At 47.0% G+C, this 26,276-nt stretch overlaps 1 protein-coding gene across 2 annotated transcripts; it reads right to left on the bottom strand.

The window, feature by feature from the left end:
* Nucleotides 1-210: 210 nt before the first annotated feature.
* OSCP1 (organic solute carrier partner 1) lies at nucleotides 211-25,269 on the bottom strand. 2 transcript variants are annotated; one of them, XM_044913967.1, is made up of 11 exons: nucleotides 25,143-25,254; nucleotides 21,103-21,132; nucleotides 17,041-17,195; nucleotides 12,968-13,135; nucleotides 12,194-12,274; nucleotides 4,521-4,624; nucleotides 3,939-4,067; nucleotides 3,329-3,398; nucleotides 1,787-1,926; nucleotides 770-833; nucleotides 211-550 (listed from the first exon to the last, which is right to left on the bottom strand). In XM_044913967.1, exons 1-11 carry the CDS (start codon nucleotides 25,252-25,254, stop codon nucleotides 434-436), a joined length of 1,170 nt encoding a protein of 389 aa, XP_044769902.1. In that variant the 3' UTR covers nucleotides 211-433. The 2 variants fall into 2 exon arrangements, with proteins under 2 accessions (XP_044769902.1, XP_021539381.1); XM_021683706.1 differs by lacking the exon at nucleotides 21,103-21,132 and having other exon boundaries at nucleotides 25,143-25,269.
* Between the last annotated feature and the right edge of the window lie 1,007 nt (nucleotides 25,270-26,276).

A 26,276-nucleotide genomic window follows, 5' to 3' on the forward strand; every position in this document is an offset into this window, starting at 1 on the left:
TCACAAGGCTGAGTACGTCCCAGGAAGCTCTGAAGTCTCGTGATGACCCACAGACAGGCATCTGTGGGCTGCACGTGTCCACAGGAAAGGTACAGTTGAGAGCAGCAACAGGTGCGCCCCCTCAGCGACTCTGGTGCTTGAACCTATGGCCCAGGATGCTTTGGGTGGTTGCCATAAAGCCAGAAGAAAACAGAAAAGGTCCAATTTAAAAGCCAGAATCTATTTTGCTGAAAACTTCCGTATGTGTGTGCCTTCCAGACATGGCACTCCTTGAGGGAGACTTGCGTAGTTCGTTACAACATAGACAGAAATGGGAGTTAACGCTCAGTATAAAACTCGCAGCATCATTTTGCTCCCTGGAGCATCCCCAGGGTCCTTATCCGGCAGCCTGTCCCATAGGGGGCGTTTGGGGGGGCGAGCCGGGCCAGCACAGCTATAACTCATCCATCATGGCAAGCAGATCATCCCCCTTGCTGGCGCTCTGCCTCGGCTGGTCCATGACCTCAAACTCCCCCATGATGCGAGCCAGCTCCTCGTTCCTTTGCTGGTCCTGTTGGAGAAGTGAGAGGGCAAGGCTGAGAAGGGTGTTTCAGCAAGGCGGCTTCTCCGAGCAGATGGTGTTGAATTTTTGTCCCGCCACTGTGATGCGTGTCAGAATAGGGACTCTGGATACATGCTGGTGAGAGAGAAGGGAGGGCGTGGGACGTTCGAGGTTGGCAGGAGATGAGGAGGGGACTGACGCTTGGCTTGTGTAATTGCCTGCACCCACCTGAGTAGCTTGTATGTTGAGAACCTCATAGGATAACTCTTCTGGCCTGGTTAGCGCTGCTTGTCTGCAGGAGGTGGTAGAGAAACGGGTCAAAGGTTAGGGTTTTCTCCCTGCCAGTGTGGCGCACTGGCATCTGATAATTTCGCTGCCTGTTTTTTCTGCCTCACCTTCTGCCACTTCCCTTCAGCTTTCTGCCCTTTCCCCAAGCAGTGCACCCGATGCTCCGGAAAGTCAAGTCCTTATCTGTCTCTGTGCCTTTGCATGTACTGAACTGGGCCAACAATGTTTTTCCCCTTCCTCTGCTTGGCAAACTCCAACACCAAGCCCAGATGCCAACTCCCTCCATCTGCCGGTGCAAAGTCAATCGCTGAGTCCTCCCTTAGCGCATTTATGACATGGCACTGAAATAACTTGTGTCCGGTACATTCTCTTCCTACCCTGCGAGCTCCTGAGCACAGGCTCTAGGTCTTACACTCCCATCTTTGTGTCCCCGGCACTTACCATGTAAGCACACAGGTGCACCAAAGTTAGTTCAGTGGATATGGAACTGGAAGGCAACCCCCACCCCAAATATTTGGTTGTGAGGAGGGTCACATGAGATAATGGTGCAAAGGTGCTCTATAAACTGGAAAGCTCTGTATAAATCTGGGTGGATGACTCTTCCTATTGGTTTTGGGGGAGACTGTCTTATCCCAAAGACATCAATCATGCTCTGACTCCCCTCTGGTTTCTTAACAGATTTTTCTTACTATGATTATCTTGACTTCCAATACTTCTTGTTCAGCTATGCTTTGCTAAGTAAAACATTAGAACTATTTCTTGAATGAATCCAGAAGGTTCAGACTATTTAATACTGGTGGATTCTTCTTTAACTAGGTTATTTAATTTGCTGGGTTTTCCTCTGTGACCTTTACATCTATATTTATAAGTGTTACTGGCTTATAATGGCCATTTTTTGGTTCTTATCACACTTAGGATTTTTAGATATGCCTTGTAAGAAACAGGTTTAAAACGTACTCCTCCTCTTCATCGGTGGTAAAGAGATTCAACCGGAATCCTGGCTCAGGGCCACTGGGTTTCTTAATCTCCATCCCTCCCATCAGCCTGGCCAAGAAATTCAGCTCTTCTTTAGCAAGAGGGTTTGGAGCAATGCTTTCCTGCAGAAACAATTTCATGATTTTTAGCCACATGAAGGTGATCACATTTCCTGCTGAGACCCTCGAGACCCACGGTGGTATTATAGAACCAGGCAAAACAATAACTGTTTAAATTATCCTAGGAAGAACTGTGTCCAAATAAAGCATAGAAAACAGGCTTAAACCCAAACAGAAAAAGTCCACATCAGAAGCAGAAGGACCCTTATTAGCAAGGCAGCAAACCAGAGATTCTCACACTTTCAAGATGAGTGGAGGGCCCCAGGCATCCCCATTCTCCTCCGACGACCTTCTCCTTGAAGGAGAAGAACATTGCTTCCTCTTCTGTCAATCTAGTTCCCTGGGCATTTCCAAGTAGCCTCAGCAAATATCCCGGGGCCCAGGGCCCTCCTTCCATCGGAGCTACCACACTGCCCTCAGGTGGTGACTGTGGTGAACACACCCGGGATCCAGTCTCTCCTGCTGCAGTCTGGCCCACTCAACGCTCACCCCTCCTTCCAAGCCCGCTCCTCTAACCGAGCTGCCCCCCTGCTCTGCCTCTTTCACTGTCTTTTTTTTTTTCTGTCACTCTGCCGCCAGTTATCTAAAGTAGAGTTCTCCTCTTACTTCTTCCTTGCTGGAGATAAACCCCCTCTGCCTTCTGCCGAAATGGCAAAGTCCAAACTGCTTAAGCCTCTTTGGAATCAAGCCCCAGTGCCCCGGTATAGGCAAATCTCTGGCCACCTGCCTCAGTTGCATTATGAGCTAGCCATGCGGGAGAGACGCTGCCTCCCTGCTTCCCCCAAATACCACTCTGCTCTTTTGTCCCTTGGCGCCTTTACTTATACTGACACCTTGGTCTGCATGCCCGTTTCTCCTTCTAAGCCAGCTTTGTGTCCCTGGGTTCCCAGCCCATAGCAGTAGTTCAGTAAATGTTTGCCAAATAACTGAATATTTCCTGATCTGTCCTAGAGCTAGCTAGTAGCGACTCGCGTGAGAATTTACAAAGATGGAATTCAGAGAATCTAAAACCCCGTTTTGAACGTAGCTACCGCAGCACTGTAGAGGGCAGCACTGAGAAGGGTTTGCTGTCATGATCAGAAGACACGGCAGTGCTGGACTCCGCAACCACAGACCCGGGGGCGCTGGCACAATGCTATTTCACGTGGCCTGGTGTGTGGTTCCGGCTTAGTTAATGGTGGTTGAGCCAAGCCTAAAATTACCTAATTAGTCAGATCACTGGAAGTCTTCATGAGAAACTGCAATTAAAAACCTTTGTCCTTGTAAGGCTGAACTGAGAAGATGGCAGACAATGAGGGAAAAACTCTGGCTAGCTTTGAAGTCTAGAGTTTCCACCCGTCTCCCCGTCTAGATTTGTGTGTCGAGAAGTAAGCTCTGAAGATGAAGAAGGAAGGCAGCAGCTCACCTGTGTCCGGGAAGCTAAGTTTTTGGATGCTCCAGACATGTGGGTTTCCACGGGCCGGTTCATACTGTACCTGGTATCAACGGAAAATTGTGAAAACACTGCCCAGCCCTTTCACACTGACTTCCTTCTAATTCATAAACAGAGCGTGTAACTTCTATTTTGAGACATTAAAAAGCATCCAGAAATGTGCTGGGAGTACAGAATATAACTGAGTGGGTGCCAACCACACAGACTTCATGCTTTCCCAAAGAAAAATACCTGCGAGGCTGCGTGGAAGTGGCTCTTCTGGCAAAGGAACATATTTTACTGCAGAAAATGTGAACACTATGTGAAGGCCTCGCCTTTCTGACCTCCACTGCGACACAGGTTTGGGCTAGTTCTCTTCCATGGCTACTGACAATTATTTATCTTTTCAGTCTGGTGCGTTGCCTTATGTTTGGAAATGTTGGGGGCCCTTTCAAATTTGTCAGCGCTCTGCATGCACTGTATCTGAGAGGGGAAATGATTTCACTTGTCAGCAGGGATTTTCAGAGTGGAAGTCAAGCTGGTTTTTTAAGTGAAGTGACCTCCCTTAGACTTGAATTCGTTCAGGGAGGGAGAATTTGCTTACATATTGGTTCCCAGTTTCAGGACTCGGTCTCCATAAAGTTCAAAAGAACCTTCTTTTGGTGCAGTGACATAGTGTCCACCATGCTTGAACTCTATCTTCTTCACTTCTTTGCCTCTGTCGTTGAACATTCTACAATACAAATATGACATGATGGAATGTTCTCCAAGCTTGGGGAGTCCTGGAGGCTTCTTTATTCTTTGTACTATGGGACAAAAAGGAATTCGTGCACTCCTTCAAGATAAAGATGCTGGCTGAAGCAATAATAATAATAATAATACAATAATAATAATATTTACCAAGCGCATATTATGTGCCAGGTGCTGTGCAAGCACTTTAGAGCATTATTATCTTATTCACCCTCACAGCAACCATTTAATAGATGAGGAAGTGAATCCTGAAGAACTGGGTGCTTGGCCTCAAATGTCTGCTCAGTGGCACAGCTGGGATGAGAACCTGACCTTCTACCTGCCGTGCTTTACTGAAGGAAGGGGGCGCCCAGCAGTGCCGCATTCTCTGTGGTGGCCCACGTGTTTGTTCCCTGGCACCCCAACGTTGGTCTGACGGTTACAGTTGAGAATTCACCTGATGAGTCCAGGAACTTCAGTTCCCCAGGGAACAGGCCCGGACACGGGCAACACAAAGCGACCATTAGAATTCTGGACTCTGTCCTTTAGAAATATGGATACCTGGAAAAAAAAATACACTTATTGTCATTTTTTTGGTATATTTTTCTAGACACAAGCACTCTGAGGATGGGTAGATGTATAATGGCTTGGGGATGTTACCTAGTGAGTTTATAACAACGAGACAGAAAGACTCAGCATAACCCTGCAGAGTTACGGTGTTGTTACAAACAGACCTTTTGAAGTGCACAGCAAGTCTTCCAGGTGAACTGTATTACCCCCATTTTAGAGATGAGGAAGCTGAGGCTCCCAGAGTGAGGTGACTTGCCCGAAGAGAATAGTAAGAGACAGGGCCACGATTCAAAACTAATTCCACACCCATTCCTTGTTTCCCTGCCAAACTTCCCATACATCTGTGAGGCTTGAGCTATCTGAACCTTCATTTTACAGGTGAGGAATTGGCAGCTTAGAGGTTGAGGCACTTTCTCAAGGCCAGCCAGCTCACAGGGGGCAGAGCTGAGGATTCAACCCTTGTGTTTCTGACTCTGGAGCCCAATCTTTTGGCCATGTGCTGGACTGGTGGGAAGAGGCCAGAGCACGTGGATACGGTTGGCATTAGAGTCTGAAGTTTTTCTATGTGACTGAAAACACCACATTATGCTTATTTCTACTCCCTGGTTTGTGTACTTTTTAAAAAAATTTATTTTTATTTATTTTTAGGTAATCTCTATATCTATACCCAACATGGGCCTCAAGCTCAAAACCCAGAGATCAAGAGTCGCCTGCTCTACCGACTGAGCCAGCCGGGCACCCCCTGGTTTGCATACTTCATGTCGAGGTCAGGGTCAGATTAAATCCCATAAAGGCTGTAGCAGTTAATCAGTTTTATTGGATCTTAGCTTCCTCATCTGTAAAATGAGATAAATTTGAAGATCCCTTAACTCTAAAATGCTACAAGATTATATTCGTAATATCATCAAAAGTAAGCGTCTGTTGCGTGCAAACAAACGACAATGGGAAGCGGTAAGAATTCATAAGCTGGCAGTTTGGCTCGGCTCATGCCCCGCCTGGGCCACTCCTTGGCTCTGGGTTTTTGGTAAGTTACACAACCTTTCTGTGCATTGGTTTTCTCTTTGGTAAACTAGGGGTAATAATAGCATCTATTTAATGGGCAAGTGTTACCCGCTAAATCAGATAATGAAAAGGCAGTTATCACAGAGTCTGACACACAGTAAGTGCTCAATACATGGTAGCTAATACTCTCAGTATTGCAGTCTAATTGGACACAGGACCCAAGCATAAAATGGGAAAAAGGGACAGTATAAAGCAGGAGATGCTGGGTAGCATATGCATAGTTAAGTGACCCACTGAAGAGAATGACCACAGGCATGGGGGTGGTAGGGCTAACTGTGGGTTTGGAGCTGGTCCTAGAGGAAGGTGGGTGTGAAGACATTTTAGAAGCAGAGATGGGAGGGCAGAAGGTATGTTTTCGGGGGAATGTGTAAACTGGTTTGATTGGAGGGTTTGGCTGGACAACTGTTAAGGAATTTTTGCCCTTGAGATTCTGTGACCAAGAATGTGAATACAAGCACAGAGAAAGAAAATTTAGAGACGTGGGAATGTATATATATGTGCTGGACCCTCTGTGAGCCTAATTCTAACACAGTTGACTATGTCACAGCAGGTCTGAAATGGACACACTTCAGTCCAACGTGCAGCTGTGTTTGACCCAACAACCTGCCCTTGGCTGGACAGGACTTTTGGGTCTGTCTGCTTGCCCAGCCCCTCTGCTGGCCCTCAGCTGTAAGTGCGACTCTCCCCTGTCCTTCTCCTCTTACTCCACCCTTTTTTCCCCCAGCTGATCCCATGTATTCCCAGTGTTCACCTCCGTGCTGATGGCTCCCAGATCTCGAGCTGCCACTTAGCCTTCTTCCCTGGGCACTTGATGCATCTATCCCATTGCCTATTAGATGTGTCCACCTATAGGTTCCGTGGGATGCACCTCAAATTCACCCTGCTCAGAACAGGGGTCATCGTGGATCCTCCTCTGGTGTTCCCAGTCGTAGTGGATGACACCATGAGGGCACCAAGCCAGCAGTCTGAGCTCCCCTGACCCTCACCTTATGTCTATTCAGTCGTCAAGCCCTGCCTCCCCAGTATCCCTCCTTGTATCTGGCCCCTCCTTTCCGCCCTGGTCCCTGGTGCAGACCTTTGTTGTTTCTCACTTGGCCACTGCAGGTGCCTCCTAACTGACCTCGCTGCCTGCCCTCTCACCCAGTTGTGATCCCTCCTCCAATGGGCTGCTGCAGAGACTCTTCTAAACTTCTATCTGACCATGTCCCTCCCCTGCTTCAGTGGCTCTCTACTGCCTGCCTGATAATGTCCAGTTGGCCCTTGTTCTTCTCTGTAGCCATGTTCCTCCTTGAATCCTACGTTCCACCCATACCCAAACGCTTGCAGCCTTCTGCACCCCCTGCACCACCAAATACCCCAGGCGGTTACATGCCTCATGCCCTTATTGGGGTGGTGTCCTTCACCTAGGGTGTCCAGGTAACCCCTCCCCTTATCTCCCATGGGCCTGTGAAAACCCATTTTTAAAAAAAGATGTCAGATCCTCTATGAAGACTTTTTGTTTTCTTTTCTTTTTAAAAACATTTATTTAAGTAATCTCTACACTGAACGTGGGGCTTGAACTCACAACCCAGAGATCAAGAGTCGCACGGTCCACCAACTGAGCCAGCCAGGCGCCCTGACTTTTCTGATTCTCTTAGGTAGAACTGACCACTCCCTCCTTTGTGGCCTCTCTCTTTATACTCTCCTGTTTTAAAATCAAACATCTGCAAGGCACTTGGTGCCTTTTCCCCTTCTCTAATGAGTTCCTGAGGGCAGGAAGCATGTTTCCTATGGAAAGAGGAAATGAAGGTCACAGAGCTGTGGGGCCAGAGTGCTGGATGAGGCGTGTTCCCGAGGGTGGGGACAGGGCTCTGGTGGCCAGGAGGACAGTGAGCCAGGGATGTGAACACTCTGGGAACACAGGTGAGTGGCTTGGCAGGAAGTTTCAGCAGTGAGTGCTGAGTGCAGGGTTTGCACGGTGTTGTAGTGGCTGGTCTGGCCTCACTAGAGGAGGGCCACGTTGGTGAGGGCAGGAGAATAAAGATCTGAAAGTGAGGGGGCAGGTGGCAGAATGCCGACCCTGCTTCTCACACCCTACCGGTGGATGAGGGAGAATGACCAATCTCCACCAAGAGCCAGAAGACTTCAAATGCCATCTCTATGATGTATGCTGACCATCTCTCCTCTGGGCTCTCAATTTGCATATTCAGTTGCTTATTTGACATCGCCAAATAGGAGTTCTAATAGGCAAATCAAACTTAGATAGAGTTAATTAATTTTTCTACCCAAATACACTTCCCTCAGTCCCTCTGCCTCTCAGTCAATGGCACTAGGCACCAGCAGCTGCTCAGGCCAGAAACATAGTAGTCATTCTTCATTCGTCTTTTCCTTCCTCCCCACGTTCAATTTCTCAGTAAGTCTTACTGCTCTTGCCCTGAAGGGATACCCCAGATGTGACGAGTTCTCGCTATCTCCAGTGGCAGCACCTACGCCAAGAACTTTCATTTTCTACCTAGATTTCTACAATAGTGTCCTCACTGCTGTCCTACCTCCAACTCTGTCCCATGCAGTTCATCTTCCAGAACACAAATCAGATCATGTTACCACTTACCTTAGGAGGCCTGAAATGTTTTCTTTACTCTAAGAACAAACTAAACTCCTCACTAGGGTATAAAGCTAAAGTCAGCTGGTAGGTGCCAGTTCGGTTATGACTGGCGTCTGGCCTGATCCGTTAGTGCCCCCCCTGCACACTACACCTGTGAACTGCAGCACTCCTGCCTACATGCGCTTCACTCACACTGGCTTCCTCTCCGTCGTGCTTTGTCCACCTCAGGGCCTTTGAACTTGCTGTCCCTTCCGTTTAGATGTGCTTCCCTGAGGTCTTTGTTAGTTACGTTCTCAACTAAAATGTCTGTCCTCAGAAAGGCTGCCTTTGACTCGACTCTAACTCTCTCATAAGGATGTGCTGTCCCGTACAGTAGCTACTAGTCAAGTGCAGCTATTAAAATTAAGCTAAATTAGGGGCACCTGGGGGGACTCAGTCGGTTAAGCGTCTGCCTTTGGCCCAGGTCATGATCCCACGGTCCTGAGATCGAGTCCTGCATTGGGCTCTCTGCTCGAGGAGAAGCCTGCTTCTCCCTCTGCCCCTCCTCCTGCTCGTGTGTTCTCTCTCTCCCTGACAGATAAATAAATAAAATCTTAAAAAAAACAAAATTAAGCTAAATTAAAAATTCAGTTTCTCGGTCACACTAGCCATATTTCAAGTGCTCAGTGGCCACCTGTGGCTAGTGGCTATTGTACTAGACAGCACAGATACACTCTCCATCATGAAAGGGCTATTGGACAGCGCTGGTCGCAGGCGACATCCCATCTCTGTTGCCCTTTATAACTTTACCTTATCTTGCCATCTTCCTAAAGTTATCAGAACAAGAACATGACTTACTTATCCTCCCTGTCTATTCCTACTAGGCATAGAACCTCGTTAAGGCAGGGCCTCGGTCTTGTTCACTTCTGTATCTCTAACACTGAAAATGGTGCGCTCTATAAACCTGTGGTGGACTGACGAGTGTCACAGGGATGAACTGTTTCCAAGCAGAGCGGGTCGTGGAGGGGAGGGATAGGAAATGTTCTATGAAGAGGCAAAGATGGCATGATGTTTTCCAACAACTGAAACAACGGGAGGCACACGAGGAAAGTCCTTGAGGGAAGGAAGCATGAATGGGAATGAGAGTACAGGAGAGGGTAGCTGAGCTGAGGAGCCTACCCTTTCGGAGGCAACTCTGGAAGGACTCTGGAGGGCTGAGGGGGTTGGGGATTGGAATGGTTGTAAAGAATTGCTCAGGATTCCACGTGGAAGTGGTCTTTGGGCGGTCTGTGGCCAGGCCTGGGTGCAGGTCAGGGCCTTGAGCACATTCAGACCACTTCAGGTTGTTTCTTGATACCACAAAAAGCTGTGGATATCAGGATGCGGCGTTTTGTGTTTGCTTTGGTTAAACAGTAAGCAAGGGAGTGTTAGATCAGACCAGTGTTTTCTTGACTTTTAGTTGGTTTTACTAACAAATCTAAAGACTACCAAGGCTGTTTTGAAAACAGAGAAAATCTGCCTTGGCAAGCACAAATTGCAGCTGAGCAGAAATACCATTCAAGACCAGATTTGGAAGACCAGCCAAGTGTCACAGCGGTGGCTGAATATCGTCAGGTTATGTGATTCCTATTTTTCTTCATCACCATTCTGATGTTTCATTGCTTGCCTATTTAGCAATTAAAGCTTAATATATTTTGTAGTTTAATGTATTTTAATGATTTTGTTATAAACTTATTACTAGGAGTGTCTTTTCATTATAATGAATTTTATCTTGTCAGAACTGAGAAATCAATATGGCTGCTCATATTGCTACAATCCATAAAACAATGTCCAAATAGGCACCATTTTGATAAGAATCTGATGCAGAGTTTTCAATATTTTAAAGCAATGCAAAACTTAATCTTATTTGTAGTTTCATATTTTTTATTTTAATCGATGACTATTAGAGATCTTAATTTATATTGGTGTTATTATTACTCGATCCATAGCAAATAAAATTATTCATGAGGGTTAAACATAAAATTGGCCTCTGAGTTGAAATCTATTTGTCTTCCCTGGTCCGTGGAAGGGAAATAATGATCAGGCACTAAGTGCATCCTACTGCTTCTTTTTTTTGAATTTTATTGTGTGAATATGTTACGCCTACACAAGATTCAAAAGGTTCAAAAGATATATGATGGAACATAAGTCTCTGTCCTGTTCCCATCCTCCATGCAGTTCTCCACAACCAGGAGGTAATCACTGTGACCAGTTTCTGGAAGGAAATGTACAAGCAAATCCACACATATTACACACGATGCATCAGTATACGCTCGCAATAAGGCATCATCATGTCCAGTTTTCAGATGAAGAAGGTAAGGCTCAAGAGAGGTAATTTGCCCAAGCTCATGGAGCTGTGTTGGAGCTGGGATTCAGACGCCAGGATGTTTGACTCCAGAGCCTCGGCTCATTTGGCCCTATCACCCATCCTTCCCTGAGCATCGTGTTAAGTTATGCAGAGGAACGAAGTCCTGTCCAAGAGAGACAGGCCCCACATTCAGGAGCTCAGCAGTGTGTGGAGTTGTCCCAAGTAGGCCTGACAGGGTCAGGACGCAGGGTCAGTTGGGAGCCACAGCCAACAGGCAGAGGGGGGCCTGAGCCAGCCTGGGGGCAGTGGGGAGGGGAAGGAGGATGTGGACCCTGAAAAGGCAGCCTCGGGAGAGCTTTAGATGAAGAGCAGAGAAGGGGAATCAAAGGTCATGCTCTGCTTCTGAGCTGAGTGAGTGAAGAAGTCGTGGGGCCCTCACAAGAAATCGGGTTGCTGGAAGTGGTGCAGGACTGGAATTTTGGAGATGAGTTTCACTGCAGACCTTACATTGTAGGCACTGGGTGCCTCCTCACAGAGAGCTCAGCAAGCAGGTGGAGATGTGGGTCTAGGTGGCAGGGCTAGGGCAAGGGGAGGGTGTAGGTGAGACTCCGAAGTCCTAGGTGAAGGTGAAGGAAAGGGGGAGGAAGGAGTGAGGGGCACAGAGCTGGGAGGGGTAAAGCAAGGCCAGGATGGTCTGGCGCCATGAGAGTCCAGGAAAGTGGGTTTCATGGAGTGGGAGGGCAGCCTCCTGCCAGGGGCAGATACTGGAGAGGTCAAGGATGCTAACGGTTTGAGAAAAGGCTTTCTCATTGAGATCAGGCTGGTAGCCTTGAGAACACATTTCCTCCAGAGAAGAGAATAAATCATATTTTAAAGGAACACATAAATCTCACTGATATGAGGAATTCTTAATTGCAGGAAACAAACTGAGGGTTGCTGGAGTGGGGGGTGGGGTGGGAGGGATGGGGTGACTGGGTGATAGACACTGGGGAGGGTATGTGCTCTGGTAAGTGCTGTGAATTGTGCAAGACTGTTGAATCTCAGATCTGTACCTCTGAAACAAATAATGCAATATATGTTAAGAAAAGAAAAAAAAAGAAGAAGATGGCAGGAGGGGAACAATGAAGGGGGGGAATCGGAGGGGGAGACGAACCATGAGAGACGATGGACTCTGAAAAACAAACAGGGTTCTGGAGGGGAGGGGGGTGGGAGGATGGGTTAGCCTGGTGGTGGGTATTGAGGAGGGCACATTCTGCATGGAGCACTGGGTGTTATGCACAAACAATGAATCATGGAACACTTCATCTAAAACTAATGATGTAATGTATGGGGATTAACATAAGAATAAAAAAATTAAAAAAAAAAATAAAGGAACACATAAAGTAACTGGGAAGGAATGGCGGTATCATTGTCTTCCTTGGTCCATTTAAAAACTGCTGAGATTTGTTATCAGAAAGTTTATCATCATGGAGCCAACCATGGAGGAATCACTACTGGGCAACCTCAGCCCTCCTTTGCCTGACCACTTGGCACCCTGCTTCCCTAGGACGGCAGTGGCAGCGTGCTCCTGGGCCGCCCATTCACTCACCCGGATGTGCAGGTCCTGGAAGAAGATGAGGAGCGTCTGCCGGATCAGCTGGAACTCCCCCGCAGACAGTGCCCCGTATATCTGCCGGATGCAAAGCAGAGAGAAGCGCTTCACTTCCAGAAGTGAGGTGAGAAGTGCAGACGGGCAGGGCTAGGCGGGCACTGGGGGGCGGGAGCCACAGAAGCAGGCAGGGAACTCAGCTGCTGGGGCTGAGAGGGGCAGCGGCAGAGCCAGTGTGGCCGACCCCAGTGGGCCACAACCAAGTTGGGGGACACTTCACCTCTCTTGTTCCGCCCAGACCTGGAGGGGCCCTTCCCCCCTCCAGCTCCCTTTCAGAAAAGTCAAGAGGAAATGGCCATGCCCTGTGTCGTTGCTTTCCGCATGTGGAAGCCCACAGTGAGAGGGCCTAAGACGGTAATGCCTGTTATATGACCAAATGGATACTTGTAGATTTTTAGGATTCTTCAGGAGAGTGGCAGGCTTTGGCATCCGTCAACCTGTTCTGTCATAGAATCTGGCTTTTTTTTTTTTTTAAGATTTTATTTATTTATTTGACAGAGAGAGGGAACACAAGCAGGGGGAGTGGGAGAGGGAGAAGCAGGCTTCCCGCGGAGCAGGGAGCCCGATGCGGGGCTCAATCCCTGGGACCATGACCTGAGCCGAAGGCAGACGCTTAACGACTGAGCCACCCAGGTGCCCCGAATCTGGCTGTTTTTAACAGGGGAATGAAAACAAGAATGGGGCTGAGAGGTGATGAACCGGCACCCCACTTACTTCAGTCAACTGCCGGAAAGTCTCCTCCACCTGATGCAGGATGGCTGGGGAGTCTTGGATGAAACCCTTGATGGCGTCTAAATGATTGAAAGTGATCAGCAACACATCTTTGGGCCGAGGACACAGCAGTATTTGGTATTTGAAAGCCATGGTCATCAGGTCATACAGCTACACAAAAAATAGAAGCAGACATCAGCACCTCCACACAATCGTCCAGTCAAGCATTTACTGAAAACCAGTTCTGGGCATCTCATACAGCTCAGGTGACCAAGTCGGTTATTACTCAAACCAAGAGTGTAAAAGGGGATGATGTGAATAATGAAGCTGGGACAACAGGTATAAACCAGGGCATTCCCGGGAAAGCCAGGATTTCTGGTCAGCTTACGTATGCTGCTGACAGGAACATGTTTGGAACAGTATTGGCAGCCGTGGGGCCCTGGACTGGGTGCTGGCCTCAGGGAGAGCCAGTTCAAAAACCAGCCCTCTGCTGTTGTGGTCGATGTGTTGTGGATGGCCCTGGCCATGTCCCTTTGCCTCTCTGAGCCTGAATTTTCTCATCTGTAAAAAATATTCCCTGGGGCACCTGGGTGGCTCAGTTGGTTGAGCGGCCACCTGTTCTTTTTTTAAAGATTTTATTTATTTATTTGACAGAGAGAGACACAGCGAGAGAGGGAACACAAGCAGGGGGAGTGGGAGAGGGAGAAGCAGGCTTCCCGCCGAGCAGGGAGCCTGATGCGGGGCTCGATCCCAGGACCCTGGGACCCTGACCTGAGCCGAAGGCAGACGCTTAACGACTGAGCCACCCAGGCACCCAAGTGGCCAACTCTTGATTTTGCCTCAGGTCATGATCTCACGGTCTGGGCTCCCTGCTCAGTGTGGAGTCTGCTGGAGATTTTTCTCCCTCATTCTCCCTCCCCCCATTCGAGCTCTCTTTCTCAAATAAATAAGTATATATATAAATACAATCTTAAAAGAATTACTCCCTAATTTCCTGTCGTTGCTAAACTGCTGAGAGGAGTCAAGGGGAGAGTATGTGTGCATGTGGCAAGTGTGAAATCCTACAACCATGTAAGAGCAATTTTAAATGGTGAACAATCCTTAATGAGATATCAGCAAGCCCCACGTGCGGTCTGGCCGTCCACGAACCATCAGAGGCGAGACACTGGTGAGGACCAAAGTGGTCAAGATAGGTTTTGTGGAAGCAGAAGGCTGCAGGCATAGGTTCACACAAACTGTCACATATGGCGACTGCCTGAGTAGGTTTGGGGCCGAAGATGAGGGCTGTCTGAAATGACCACAGTGGGGGCGCCTGGGTGGCTCAGTTGGTTAAGCGACTGCCTTCGGCTCAGGTCATGATCCTGGAGTCCCGGGATCGAGTCCCACGTCGGGCTCCCTGCTCAGCAGGGAGTCTGCCTCTCTCCCTGACCCTCCCCCCTCTCATGCTCTCTATCTCATTCTCTCTCTCAAATAAATAAATAAAATCTTTAAATAAAAAAAAAATGAAATGACCACAGTGTTTTCCACCTAGTGCCTGGGAGAAGGCCGACGCTGACAGTGGCAGGGCAGTCTGGGAAATGGGGGTGGAAGGAACCGGTCTGGGAGAGAAGCTAGGGCGTGACTGACGCAGGATGGAGGATAATCTACACCCACGGAGTGTAGTGCTGAGCGCACTCACATACATCACCTTGTTTGGTCCCATTTAATCTTCACATGGACTCTATGACGAAGATGCTAGCCCAGTTTAAAAATGAAGGGACTTGCTTAATTTCACACAGCTGGTAATAAATGGCAGGATGAGCTTTGAACTCAGGACGTTCAGATCCTAAGGCATTTGCTAGAACTTTCTACATGATCCCATTTCTCCAACATGCAGCTAAATATTTCATTTGGAAAGCGGAATACCCAGGAACACCCTGGGGTGTGTGTGGGGGGAATGTATAAAACTAAAGATACAGACTTGGGACTCTCTGCCATCATTATCACACGTTAAGCACCTGTTATCGACAGGACCCCATGAGAGGAATAAAGGATAAAACCAGGTAGAAGACAAAGAAATGAAAGTTCAGAGTTATTCAGTAAATTGAGTCTACAGCTAGTATGGTAGAGCTAAGACTTGAATCCAGGTTTTTTTATTCCAAATTCTGTGTCCTTTCTCCATGGAAACCTAAACCTTCTCAAAGGCAGAAGAAGAGCAAGCAGCAGAGATGATCAACATTGATTGAACATCTATTATGTGCCAGGCCTAGATGTTTTATGTTTTCTCACTTAATCCTCCTGAAACTGATGAAAAAGCTATTATTATCCCCATTTTATAGATCAGAAAATGGAGGCTCAAGGAGATAAAGGAGCTTTCCAGAAATAAGTGAGAGGAGGTAAGGGCACAGTTAAAGGGAGACAGCTCCCTGAGGTTGCCAGGTACCAGCTGGAAGTGAGCACGGATTTTGTATACTTGGCACTCACTGTCAGTCCTCAGGACTTAAAAACATTCACATAATGGAGAAACTAAAAAATGAATTCTTTTAAAATTATTATTATTACTATATTAAAAGTAACTGAAGTCCATATTTTATTCAGATTTCATTAGTTTTCCCCTAATGTCCTATTTCTGTTCCAGGACCCCAGTTACATTTAGTCATCAGGTCTCCTTAGGCCTCTCTTGGCTGTAATGATTTCTCTAACTGTCCTTGTTTTTGGTGGCCTTGAGATTTTTGAGTACTGGTCAGGTACTTGTAACATGACCTCCAAATGTTATCTGTCTGATTTTATTTATTTGACATAAAGAGAGCACAAGCAGGGAGAGCAGCAGAGGGAGAGGGAGAAGCAGGCTCTCCATGAGCAGGGAGCCCGATGTGGGACTCGATCCCAGGACCCTGGGATCATGACCTGAGCCGAAGGGAGACGCTTAACCGATTGAGCCCCCGAGGTGCCCCATCTCTCTGATGTTTTTCTCACAATCAGAATGGGGTGTGGGTTTTTAGGAGGAAGACCACAGAGGTAGAGTGCTATCCTCATCACACTATATCAGGGTACACACAACCAATGTGACTTACCACCATTGTCATTGACCTTATAGTGTTTGTCATTTTTCCACTGTAAGTCAGCTGTTCTCTTCCCTTTCCATACTGTCCCTTTGGAAGGAAGTCACTGAGTATAGCCCCCACACAGGGAGAGGGGAGTACCTATATTCTGAACAGGAGAGTTTTTTGAATAGGAGATTTTGCAGAGTGCCCCAATAATTTGTGTCCCAAAGAAACAGATATGTTCAGGGGCACCTGGGTGGCTCTGTCAGTTGAGCGTCTGCCTTCTGCTGGGGTCATGATCCCAGGGTTCTGGGATCAAGCCCCACGTCGGGCTCCTTGCTCAGTGGGGAGCCTGCTTCTCCCTCTCCCTCTGCCTGCCACTCCCCGTGCTTGTGCTCTCTCTCACCAAATAAATGAATGAAATCTTAAAAAAAGAAAGAAAGAAAGAAACAGATATGTTCATGTTCCTTTTTTTTTTAAAGATTTTATCCATTCGTTTGAGAGAGAGAGTGTGGTGAGAGAACACGAGCCAGGGGGAGAGGCAGCGGGAGAAGGACTTCTGCTGAGCAGGGAGCCTGACACGGGCTTGATCCCAGGACCCCAGGATCATGACCCGAGCCAAAGGCTGACACCCAACCAACTGAGCCACCCAGGTGCCCCAATATGTTCATGTTCTAAGTAAAGACTGAGTAGTTTTGAATTTGCTTTAAAAATGCCCCGTTTCCTCATCACAGAGCTGAGATTTGTTCTGAAGCAGAATTAAAGTTTTTAGGGATAGGCACTTGCACTGGGTCGAGGTGTGTGTTCCTGAATATGGGCATGAACACCAGCTCTCTCTCTGGGCAGGTGGAACAACATGAACATTAGAGGGGTTGGGATGGATGACTTGAGGTCCTTTCTAACTCTGGAACTCAATACCAACAACTGATACTTACAAGTGTCTTTTTTTGGCAAGGCACCACTGCATACATCATCTCATTTGACCCAGTCTGTGCTCATGCACCAAAGGTACAAGAAATGCAACCAGCGGGACAGAGGCAGCTCTCTGCTCACCTTATCCATGCTGGCCTGGTTTAGTCTCATAATGGAAGCATGAGCCAGGCGGTCGTAGACAGTCCTCAGGGCCTTCTTGGAGTAGAGCTCTTGCGGTTTGAACAATTCCTCCATAAACTTTCGATTGAACATGGTTGAGATGATGTCATTCAGAACTATAGAGACAAGAGAGAATACAGCTAAGCAAGTACCGGAGGAAGCTTTATTCAGGAAATGCTGTCTGTATATGAATGGAATGCAGGAGCTGGATCTATGCAGAGTGGGGATGCTGATGTGCTGGTGAGATCTGCTCCCTTGGGAGAAACCACACAGGTATCGCAATAGAAAGTAGGGTCCAGAGTGCTTTATGAGACTGTCTCTGAGCAAACATAAATGTGACAATGTGCTTCAGTGGTTACAAACCACTTTTGCACATACATTATCTCACTTGATGATAGGGGAGATGTTTCTTTAAAAAAATTCCTATGAACATTTTAGATTAGATCTCTTCCTTAAAATGAGAAACAACATTGCTCTTTTTTTGGTTTGTTTAGCTAATCTATAATGTTTTTACTTAAAATTAAATTTCATAAAAGTGGGACCAATAACGGTAATTGACTCTTTTTAAAGAAAAAACATTTTATGAAAATAGACAAATCTACCCACTGGTTAGAGATGAAAACATTTCTAATGTTTCTACAGACATGTACTTCAGATTAGCACCATTTTAGAATGTCTTAATTTCTACATTTGATCTATAATATTGATATTACACTGTGGTGATGTGTCTCATATTGTTGTTCAAATGGAAAATTTCCATCTGGTGAGAATAAAAATCCTAAGGCATGTGCAAACCAAAGTGTCTATAATTCTAGTTCTTTATTCACTTGTTCATTTCGATATTTTGTGCTACTCAAATAATATTAATTGAAGGCTAGGAAAACCCTCTGGTACAAGAAATAGGAACAGGTATATATGAACACAGATTATTCTTAATTAAGCCAGATATATCCTGGCCTAAGGGTGACAGGATAAGGATGCTGAGAATGTACATTCACGGTAATTAAAATTTGAAAGAAAACTGATAACTTACAATAATTATACAAAATCAATTATTAAACATGAGTGATTATCACTGAAGGATACAAATGCCAAAGGTTGCACCAGGTGATTGGTTGTGACTGTGTATTTTAGAGACGGAAGGCAAGGTGGCTCATTCAGGTCATGGTTTCAGGCAACCTCTCCAGCTTTAAGTAATTGATAGAAGTACCCTGGGGGCCAGGCCAGCATTGGGGTGTCTGTCTGGCTCAGTTCGTAGAGCATGCGACTCTTGATCGTGGGGTTGTGAGTTTGAGCCCCACTTTGGGTGTAGAGATTACTTAAAAAAAATAAAATCTTGGGGTGCCTGGGTGGCTCAGTCTGACTCTTGATCTCAGCTCAGGTCTTGATCTCAGGGTGGTGAGTTCAAGCCCTGTGTTGGGCTCCACGCTGGGTGTGGAGCCTACTTATAAACAAACAAACAAACAAATAAAATATTAAAAGCATCTCAAAGAGCATTTTTGGGGAGAAGGGGGAGCTTCTTCATTGTATTTAAATTTAGAGGGAGGGGAGGGGATTCCCCACCTTTTGACACAAAAGAACTAAATGACTGACTCCCTACAGATGTGTTGAACTCACACTTGACCTTGGACTTTACTTGAGGCTCCATCCTCTTTGTGAGGAAGAACCTAATCCATTACCAACACAGGTTGTCTCTCACATCTGACAATTTGAACCCATCGCAGCTTGCCCTTAATGTGCACTAACATTTCCCCAGTGTGGACAGCTTGGAGACATAGGAACTTTTCTGGGTTTGCTTCATGAATGGTCTTTTGTCTTTGACCTAAGCAAGCAAGGACCGGTAAGAAACTGGGTTTTCTACCTTTTTCTTACCATAGCCTATATCAAATGCAGAATTTGCAAGGAAATAGGTACAAATGAAAAGCCACACATGAGGCCTTGAGAGAAAGAATTTGAAGAACTTTCTCCAGATTTATGTAGGGCAAAGAGGAGTGCCCAAGAGGAAGAATTCCCGTTGAAGGATCGCATCAGCTCCGATTATGTCAATGCTTTCAGAAGCTGCCATTCGCCTGGGTGCTGAGCCATTTCTCTAGAGTCTTTTAAGAGTCCCTAGCAGTATCTATGAATATAGCTTAGACCCAAATACATCAGTTCTATAAGAAAGAAAATTGCAGGGGGATTGTTAGTCACTCTGGCAAAGTAAAAAGCAAAATGAAGCCTTTCCCCCTGGGAAGTGAATAGGCTATATATCATCACGGCTCCTTGCACCCTAACAACCAGAAAGTTCTCCTGTTGTTAAGAGTACAGCACGCCCTGCCCCTGTGGGCCGAGCAGTGAACACAAATGACCCCACAGAGGAAATGGCAGTTTGATGACTGGGCCCTGGTACCCAGAGCTCCCGCCTCTCGAATTTAAGTCTTTGGAAAGACTATGGGGGCACAAATTGACAAGTTTACGTCTTACCCTGTGCTTTACCTAGCACTTGGTTGAGGTGGGCCTAAATCTGTACCAGATGTGAGATGAACACCAGGGCACAAAGCGGAACTGGCAGCTATCCCTGCCCTAGAGAAGTAGCCCAGGTCGTATTTAAGTTAAACCTGAGAAATGGGTTTAAGCAGACCTATCAGTCAGTCTTGGTGTTAGTTTTTGGCACTCGCATGAGCTTTGCATAATTTCATGAGGCAGGAATGCACTAGGAGCCAGGTTTTGAGGGACAGAGACTAAGGGCAGGGAAGGAAATAAATTTTCACAGTTGCATCAGAAGTGTTAGTAACTGAGTTCTTAACAGATAAGGTTGCTCGTCCTGGGTTCTGAAGTCAGTTTCTCCTCATTATTTTGTCATGCCTAAGTTAAAATAAATTCCAATGATTCAATTATGTATGCTAACAGCCTTCATAATCCACACCTCTTGCCTGAAATTCCGCCCTGCGTCAAGAGATGGGCCAAAAATTGCTCACAGGAAATGGTAAAAGACAGTAAAAGTGTATCAAGCACTTCAGTTGGGTTTTTCTTTGAGCCTGGCCTGATGAAATAATTCTCTTGATGAAAGCAACTGAGTTTTTACCAGCTACCTCCGCTATACATTTGTTTTGGGGAACATGCAATTTGGAACCCAGGGTAAAAGGGAAAGCTACTACTTCTGGATGGTTACGACTTTTGAATCCTTACTATGTCCCAGGCACTGGCCTTAGAAGTTTCCATGCATTCTCTCATTTAAACCCCAAGACAACTCTGAATTATTCTCCTTATTCTATCAAGGAGGAACGCTGAGTTTTAGATAGGTTAAAGTCCAAGGTCACACAGCTGGTGGTGGAAGTGAAATTAGGATGGGGTGTTTGATTTTAATGCCCGTGCTCTTACATATTACACGCGTCATCTCCTCAGCACACTTGGTAGGCTGAGAGCATTGAAAACATTGAGGATAATGGCTGATGACATGCATCAACTGCACCCAAATGTCAAGTGATGGAAGGCCCTTGCGACATTTAAGGGTAAGAAAGGCTAAGGTTTTATTCAAGTAGTCGTGGGTGAAGGGAAAATGGAAGATTCAGTATGACAAGGCCATAGCGCATGCGCGCTTCGCATGCAGCCACCTGCTTCATGTCCCTCCGTTGCTCGGTAGAGATCTCTGGGTGCTGAGCGAATGGCTCAGGGAGGAGCCCTGGTGTCGAAGCACAATTCTTTGGCTGCACGATACTGTCACAGAATTATTTTAAGGACTATCAAATAGGGCAGCCGACCCAGAAGTGTAGCTAATGCCCTGCAAAACTTGGAACAGACGAAAGGACAAATACCTCAGGTGCCATATGGTCCTTCGGCCAAAGTGTGCTTGGTTTTCATCTGACATGCTGTATTTATTTAAGTAAGAGATTCCAACGTACAACCAGTCTCTTGGCTAAAGAGAAACTCACGCCTGTGTCTTTCTTAGACATATTTAGGGTGGTCCCCCAGTAAGCCCAATGACAAAGGACCGAGTGAGCCTGTGGATGCAGACTGAACGCATGCAGCCCAGAGATAGCATACCTCGTTTTCTGTCCACCTCTGTCCATTCATCTACATGAAGCATATAAAAAGAAAACACCAGTTCATGAAGCAAGAACATTCTTTTCAAGGAGGCTTTAAAAATAGAAATTCCAATGATCTGGTCTATGAAACTTTACTTTGCATGTTTGCATTAATGTCTAATGCAAATACTCTCTGCCTTCCATTTGAAACTTTGAAAAGGATGACGGGTAAATAACAAGTTCCCAAAAAGCCCTGGAGAGGCTATACCTTCCCGAGAGGAACCTCGTGGGAGAGGAAACCCGGAACTAGCTCCCCTGGGTTTATCTTGAAAGGCCCGAGAAGTCATTTTCTCTAATGCTATGAGAATACACCTCATTCAAAGGAAGGCTTTACAAGGGCGCCTGGGTGGCACAGTCAGTTAAGCATCTGACTCAGGAGGACCGGGGCGGTGGTGCCACAAGGGGCTCAAGTACTCTAAGGGACAGTGGCTACCTGCTGTTGAGCTGGCAAAAGCATGTCCCGCGTTGGCGCCCTCCTGAGGGCAATGACGCTCAGCTCCAGCAGAGGTCGCTGGAGTGCTGCGCGCTTCCGCCCCGGTCCTCCCGAGGATCCAGGGGAAAGTAAACCATGTTCTGTCTTTCTGTTATTTTTCCAGATGACTTGCTTATGCCAATTTCACTTTAGTTATATTTTGAGTGGGAGGAAGGCCCAAGGCTATCCAGAGCTGCCTGCTAAATTGGAACTAGAAGAATAAAAACAGAACCTCACTACCATTTGGTTGCTCAGTACTTCACTGTGATCTGCTCCTCCTGGAAAAATCACTTACTGACTGTGTGTCTGTTTCCCCTTCTGTAAAATGAGGAATGTAAACAAGTAATAGGGTCTTATTTATGAGTATTTTTAAGAGGACTGGAGTGAGGCAAAGGCACTTTTATTATTCTTGCTATTGCTTAAAACGGGGGACAACATTCATATGCAACACTCAAAAGTTGCCCCATGGCGAGAGCACTTCCTTTCTGTTGAATGCCAAACTAGAGGCCTCCACTGTGGGGAAAAACTGCAGTATCTGCAATAGCCTCGTGGTAATGGCATGGCCTCCAGACCAATTAGTTGTGTAAGAGAATGAAAACACCTTGAAGAAATATGATTTCCATTCACAGCATCAACGGGGGACTCGTTTACAGTGTCTCGTGTTTTATAGGTCTCTGTGCACCAGCAACTGTCACAGCGGCTCCTTTAGCTACACCAGCTCTACATGGTGGGATAGATGGGTGTTTCTCAGCTTTCTGAATCCTGCACTCTCCACCCTGTTTTCTCGCTATCTTCTACGAGTCCCCATGAGCCAGTTACTTTCTGTCATTTCTTTCATAAAATCAGTGGGTCCATTGGACAATTTCTTCAGGGCTCCCCCTCTCTTCCCGACCTCCCATTCCCCACACCCCCAAAGATTCTGATACAGTCCCCCCAAATATGGAAGTATAGTGTAGCACTTAAGGACATACTGGCTAAGAGTGTGAGCTCTGGAGCCTGATGACCTGGGTTCAAATTCTTTACGCTTCCTCTTACTGACTATGTAACCCCAGGCAAATTAACTTTAGTTTCCCCATCTGTAAAATAGGGATAGTATTACCTACATGATAGTATAGTTGTGGGGATTAAAGTCTTCAGAGAAGTCCTTGGTAGACAGTAAGTGCTTAATAAATGTTGGTGTTGTTAGGAAGATATGTCCCCCGGTTTTAGAAGCAGTTACTGGATGAGACTGATGCAAAGCCCTACCTCCAGTGAATGTACAGAAGGGCTGGCTCAGGCTCCATCCAGCATCTCACATGATGTCTGACACTCATCTAAACTGTGGAAGGGGGGAAAGAGTGTGTGAATGTGAATTACTAAAAATGGTTGAAACTCCCTAAAGCTGTATTTAGCAAACCCAGAAGAACTGTAGCTCCTGAAGACAAAGGAAACCAGTCCCTTCATATTCACAGGGTCTTGCCCAGACCCCCTCTTGAAAGCCAACACCTGCCACTCATTGTGCTAAACATGTTGAAAACATGATCTCATTCAATTCTGACAACTTTGCTGTGAGTATGTATGATGCCCATTTTATGGAAAAAGAAACAGGCTTAAAGAGGTTACACTCCAAGGACATACAGCTAGTTAAAGGGCAAAGCTGGAATTGGAACCCAATTGCATGGCTGCAGAGTATGCTCTTAATTGCTAATTTATACCGTTTTTTAAGATGCAGACCACCAGTGCAAGGTCAGCTCAGTGGTGCCATTAGCCCGAATGCAATGACAACACATGTGTGCCAAGGAAAACAGAACCCTCTTGAGGAAGAAATGGCAACATCATATAAAACAGCCAATTTAGATCATCAGTTCAACAAACACTGACTGAACACCAATTTATTCTGGTCTAGACACTATGCTAGGTGCTGGAGTACAAAGATGAAGATGATAATCACGTGCGGGGGAGACACCCACAGACCATTTCAGTATAACCTGGCCAGTGATAAGATAGGGAGAGGCATGCATGGGGTACTATGGGAGTATTCTCAGACCCTTTCCCGGTGTGGGGAGGCTTCCTGAAGGAGCTGATTCTCAAGCTGAATAATGCAGAATGGACGAGGAACCATTAGCATAGAAATGGGAGCTTCGGGGTAGAATGGGGATTATTAGCATGGAAACGTGAATGAACATGTTTTAAATGTAGGCCTATAAGCAGTTTGGTATTAGGATACAAAGTAGGAGGCGGGCAGTGGTGGAAGGTGGGACTGCAGAGGTGGAGAGAGATTAGGTCAGCAAGGGCCCTGAAATGTCCTGCCAAAGACTTGGTCTCCATCCAAACATCAGTGTAAGCTGACAAAGGGTTTTAAGTAGCAGGGAGTATGGACAGATTTGCATTTTAGCAAGCCCATGGGCAGCAGTGTGCAGAATGAATGGAGGGGGTATGGGATAGTGGGTTCTTTTGATCTCTTTGTGCATGGACATGGACTCAATTGCACAGACACAATAGTGAATATTTGAATATGTATGCTTAACATCTGAATATGTACGTTTAACATCAGTTGAGCATACGGATTGCTGGATAGAATACATTTTTAATCTGGGGTCATGTCAGTTACCTTTATACCATATCTTTCTCTACCTTGAAATATATATTTCTTCCCTACTTAATCCCAGGAAACTTGGTGAAAGCAGTTGTTGGTTGAGAAGGGAGGAAAAGAAGAAGAAAATGGTGGCAGAGAGTTCTGGGTGGTCATTTCTCTGGAGATTAGATGTGGTGTATATGGGTGACAGATTTTGCATTTTATAAGCTCTCATATAATTATTTCCAGAACTGCCTTCTCTTCCAATAATTGTGAAGGGAATAACGTAACTTTCTTATGTCTTCTTATTCATCTGTTATTTCAGAGCCCCACCTTTCTAGAAATAGCTTCTGAAATTAGCAAAACTGGCCTCCAGCTCATGGAGGATACCATGCAGAGGACAGGAGAATCAGCACCTGTTGGGGTGGGGGGCGGGGGGAAGAGGTTGCTTGGACTAGCAAACTGTTTCTATAGGTGGTGGGCAGCTCGGTCTCCTACATTTGGGAGGGACTGGTTGTCAAGAGAGATAGGGAAATCATCTCTCCAATTTGAGGGGATGAGGAAATGGTGTGTGTGTGTGTGCGTGTGTCAGGTTCCCTAATAATATACCCTAGCATGTGTGTGTGTGTGTGTGTGTGTGTGCGTGTGTCAGGTTCCCTAATAATATACCCTAGCGTGTGTGTGTGTGTGTGTGTGCGTGTGTCAGGTTCCCTAATAATATACCCTAGCGCGGGTATTAAATCCTTCTGCTGTGAAAACATCTTTTGGGGAATTTGACTCCCGAGGGGCCCTGAGCGGATGGCGCTGTGGAGTTGTGAGAAAGGTCCCTGGCTACAGGAGCGCGGGGTGCAGGGGTGTTGGTCAGTCTGCAGGGGGGCCTGGCTGTGGAGCTCCGGCTGCGCGCGCGGCGGCGGCAGTGAGGGGGACGGGCTGCCGGGCGTGGGGTGGGCTGTGCGGGCCGGGCGCCTCTCACCTTTGCGGGCCTTGTCTGCCGGGATGTTCTGGGCCCGCAGACGCTGGTCCAGGATGTAAAGCATCTCCCCGCCCAAGTTCAAGAAGAGCAGCGGTAGTGTCCGCAGCGACATGGTGCCAGATGAGGGCGGAGGAGGCGAAGGGCCACGGGACTGGGTAGCCGGAGGCCGGCCTCCGCGTCCGGTCGCCTGGTTGCCAGGGCAACGCGGCGGATGGCAGAACGAGCCAATCAGCGGGCCGTTTGTTGGGAGGCGCCCGGGGCGGACGCTGATTGGGCCGGTGGCAGCGGCCTCCGCGGTAGGCTGGGTCCCCGGCTCTACGCTAGCGGTGGTTTTCCCTCCGGCGCGGAGGCAGAGGTAGGGACGGGGCCTGGTGCAGCAGGTTCGCCGGACATCCTCCCGTTCCCCCGGCCGGAGAATGAGGAAGGCCCGAGCAGAACTTCCGAGCGGGCTCGGGGCGGCCGGACCTGAGGTGGAATCCCGGCTCCGCCCTTTCCTAGTTGTGCGATTCTGGGCACGGAACGTGGAGGGGTGACCCACCTCTCATGGGTGCAGAGGGGAATCCATGAGATGTGCAAAATGCCACGAAGGCGCTCAATAAAATGATAATGGACTTTTCTTTTGAATGGGGGGAGGGCCGGAAGTCCTTGAGTTTGCGTTTCCTTCCTAAAAGCTACTTGGAGTGAATCAAACCAGGCTTGTTCTTGTCTGTCCTGCTCCCGCAGGACGCGTGCTGGGGCTTCTCCGAAGCTCTTTCACGTTGTTGAGCAGGCCTCCCACCTACTTCTTTACTTTGAGGGCGTCCTGTAGTTTACCCCCATCTTGAGCTCCAGCATCACCTTCCTATAATCTGCTGTACATTTTTACTTCGATGAGCAACCATTTCTGTAAATTTCAATACTTCTAAAACCTACAAAACATCTTTCCCTCCAGCCACTCAGGCTTGAAATCTGGGCCTTGGCTTCCAACTGTGTTTCCCTGGGTGCTATTATCAGTTATCAGTCACTACTTCTGCTTTTTTCTCCAAAATCGTTCTCACATTTATCTCTTCCATTTATTTTTCTGCCTGCATTAGTATGTTCCTCCGTGTTACTGCTCTTTTCTGTCTACCACAGGCACCGGCTGCTAGGCTAAAT

This window comes from Neomonachus schauinslandi, chromosome 4 (assembly GCF_002201575.2).
Source record: "Neomonachus schauinslandi chromosome 4, ASM220157v2, whole genome shotgun sequence".
Lineage (NCBI taxonomy): Eukaryota > Metazoa > Chordata > Mammalia > Carnivora > Phocidae > Neomonachus > Neomonachus schauinslandi.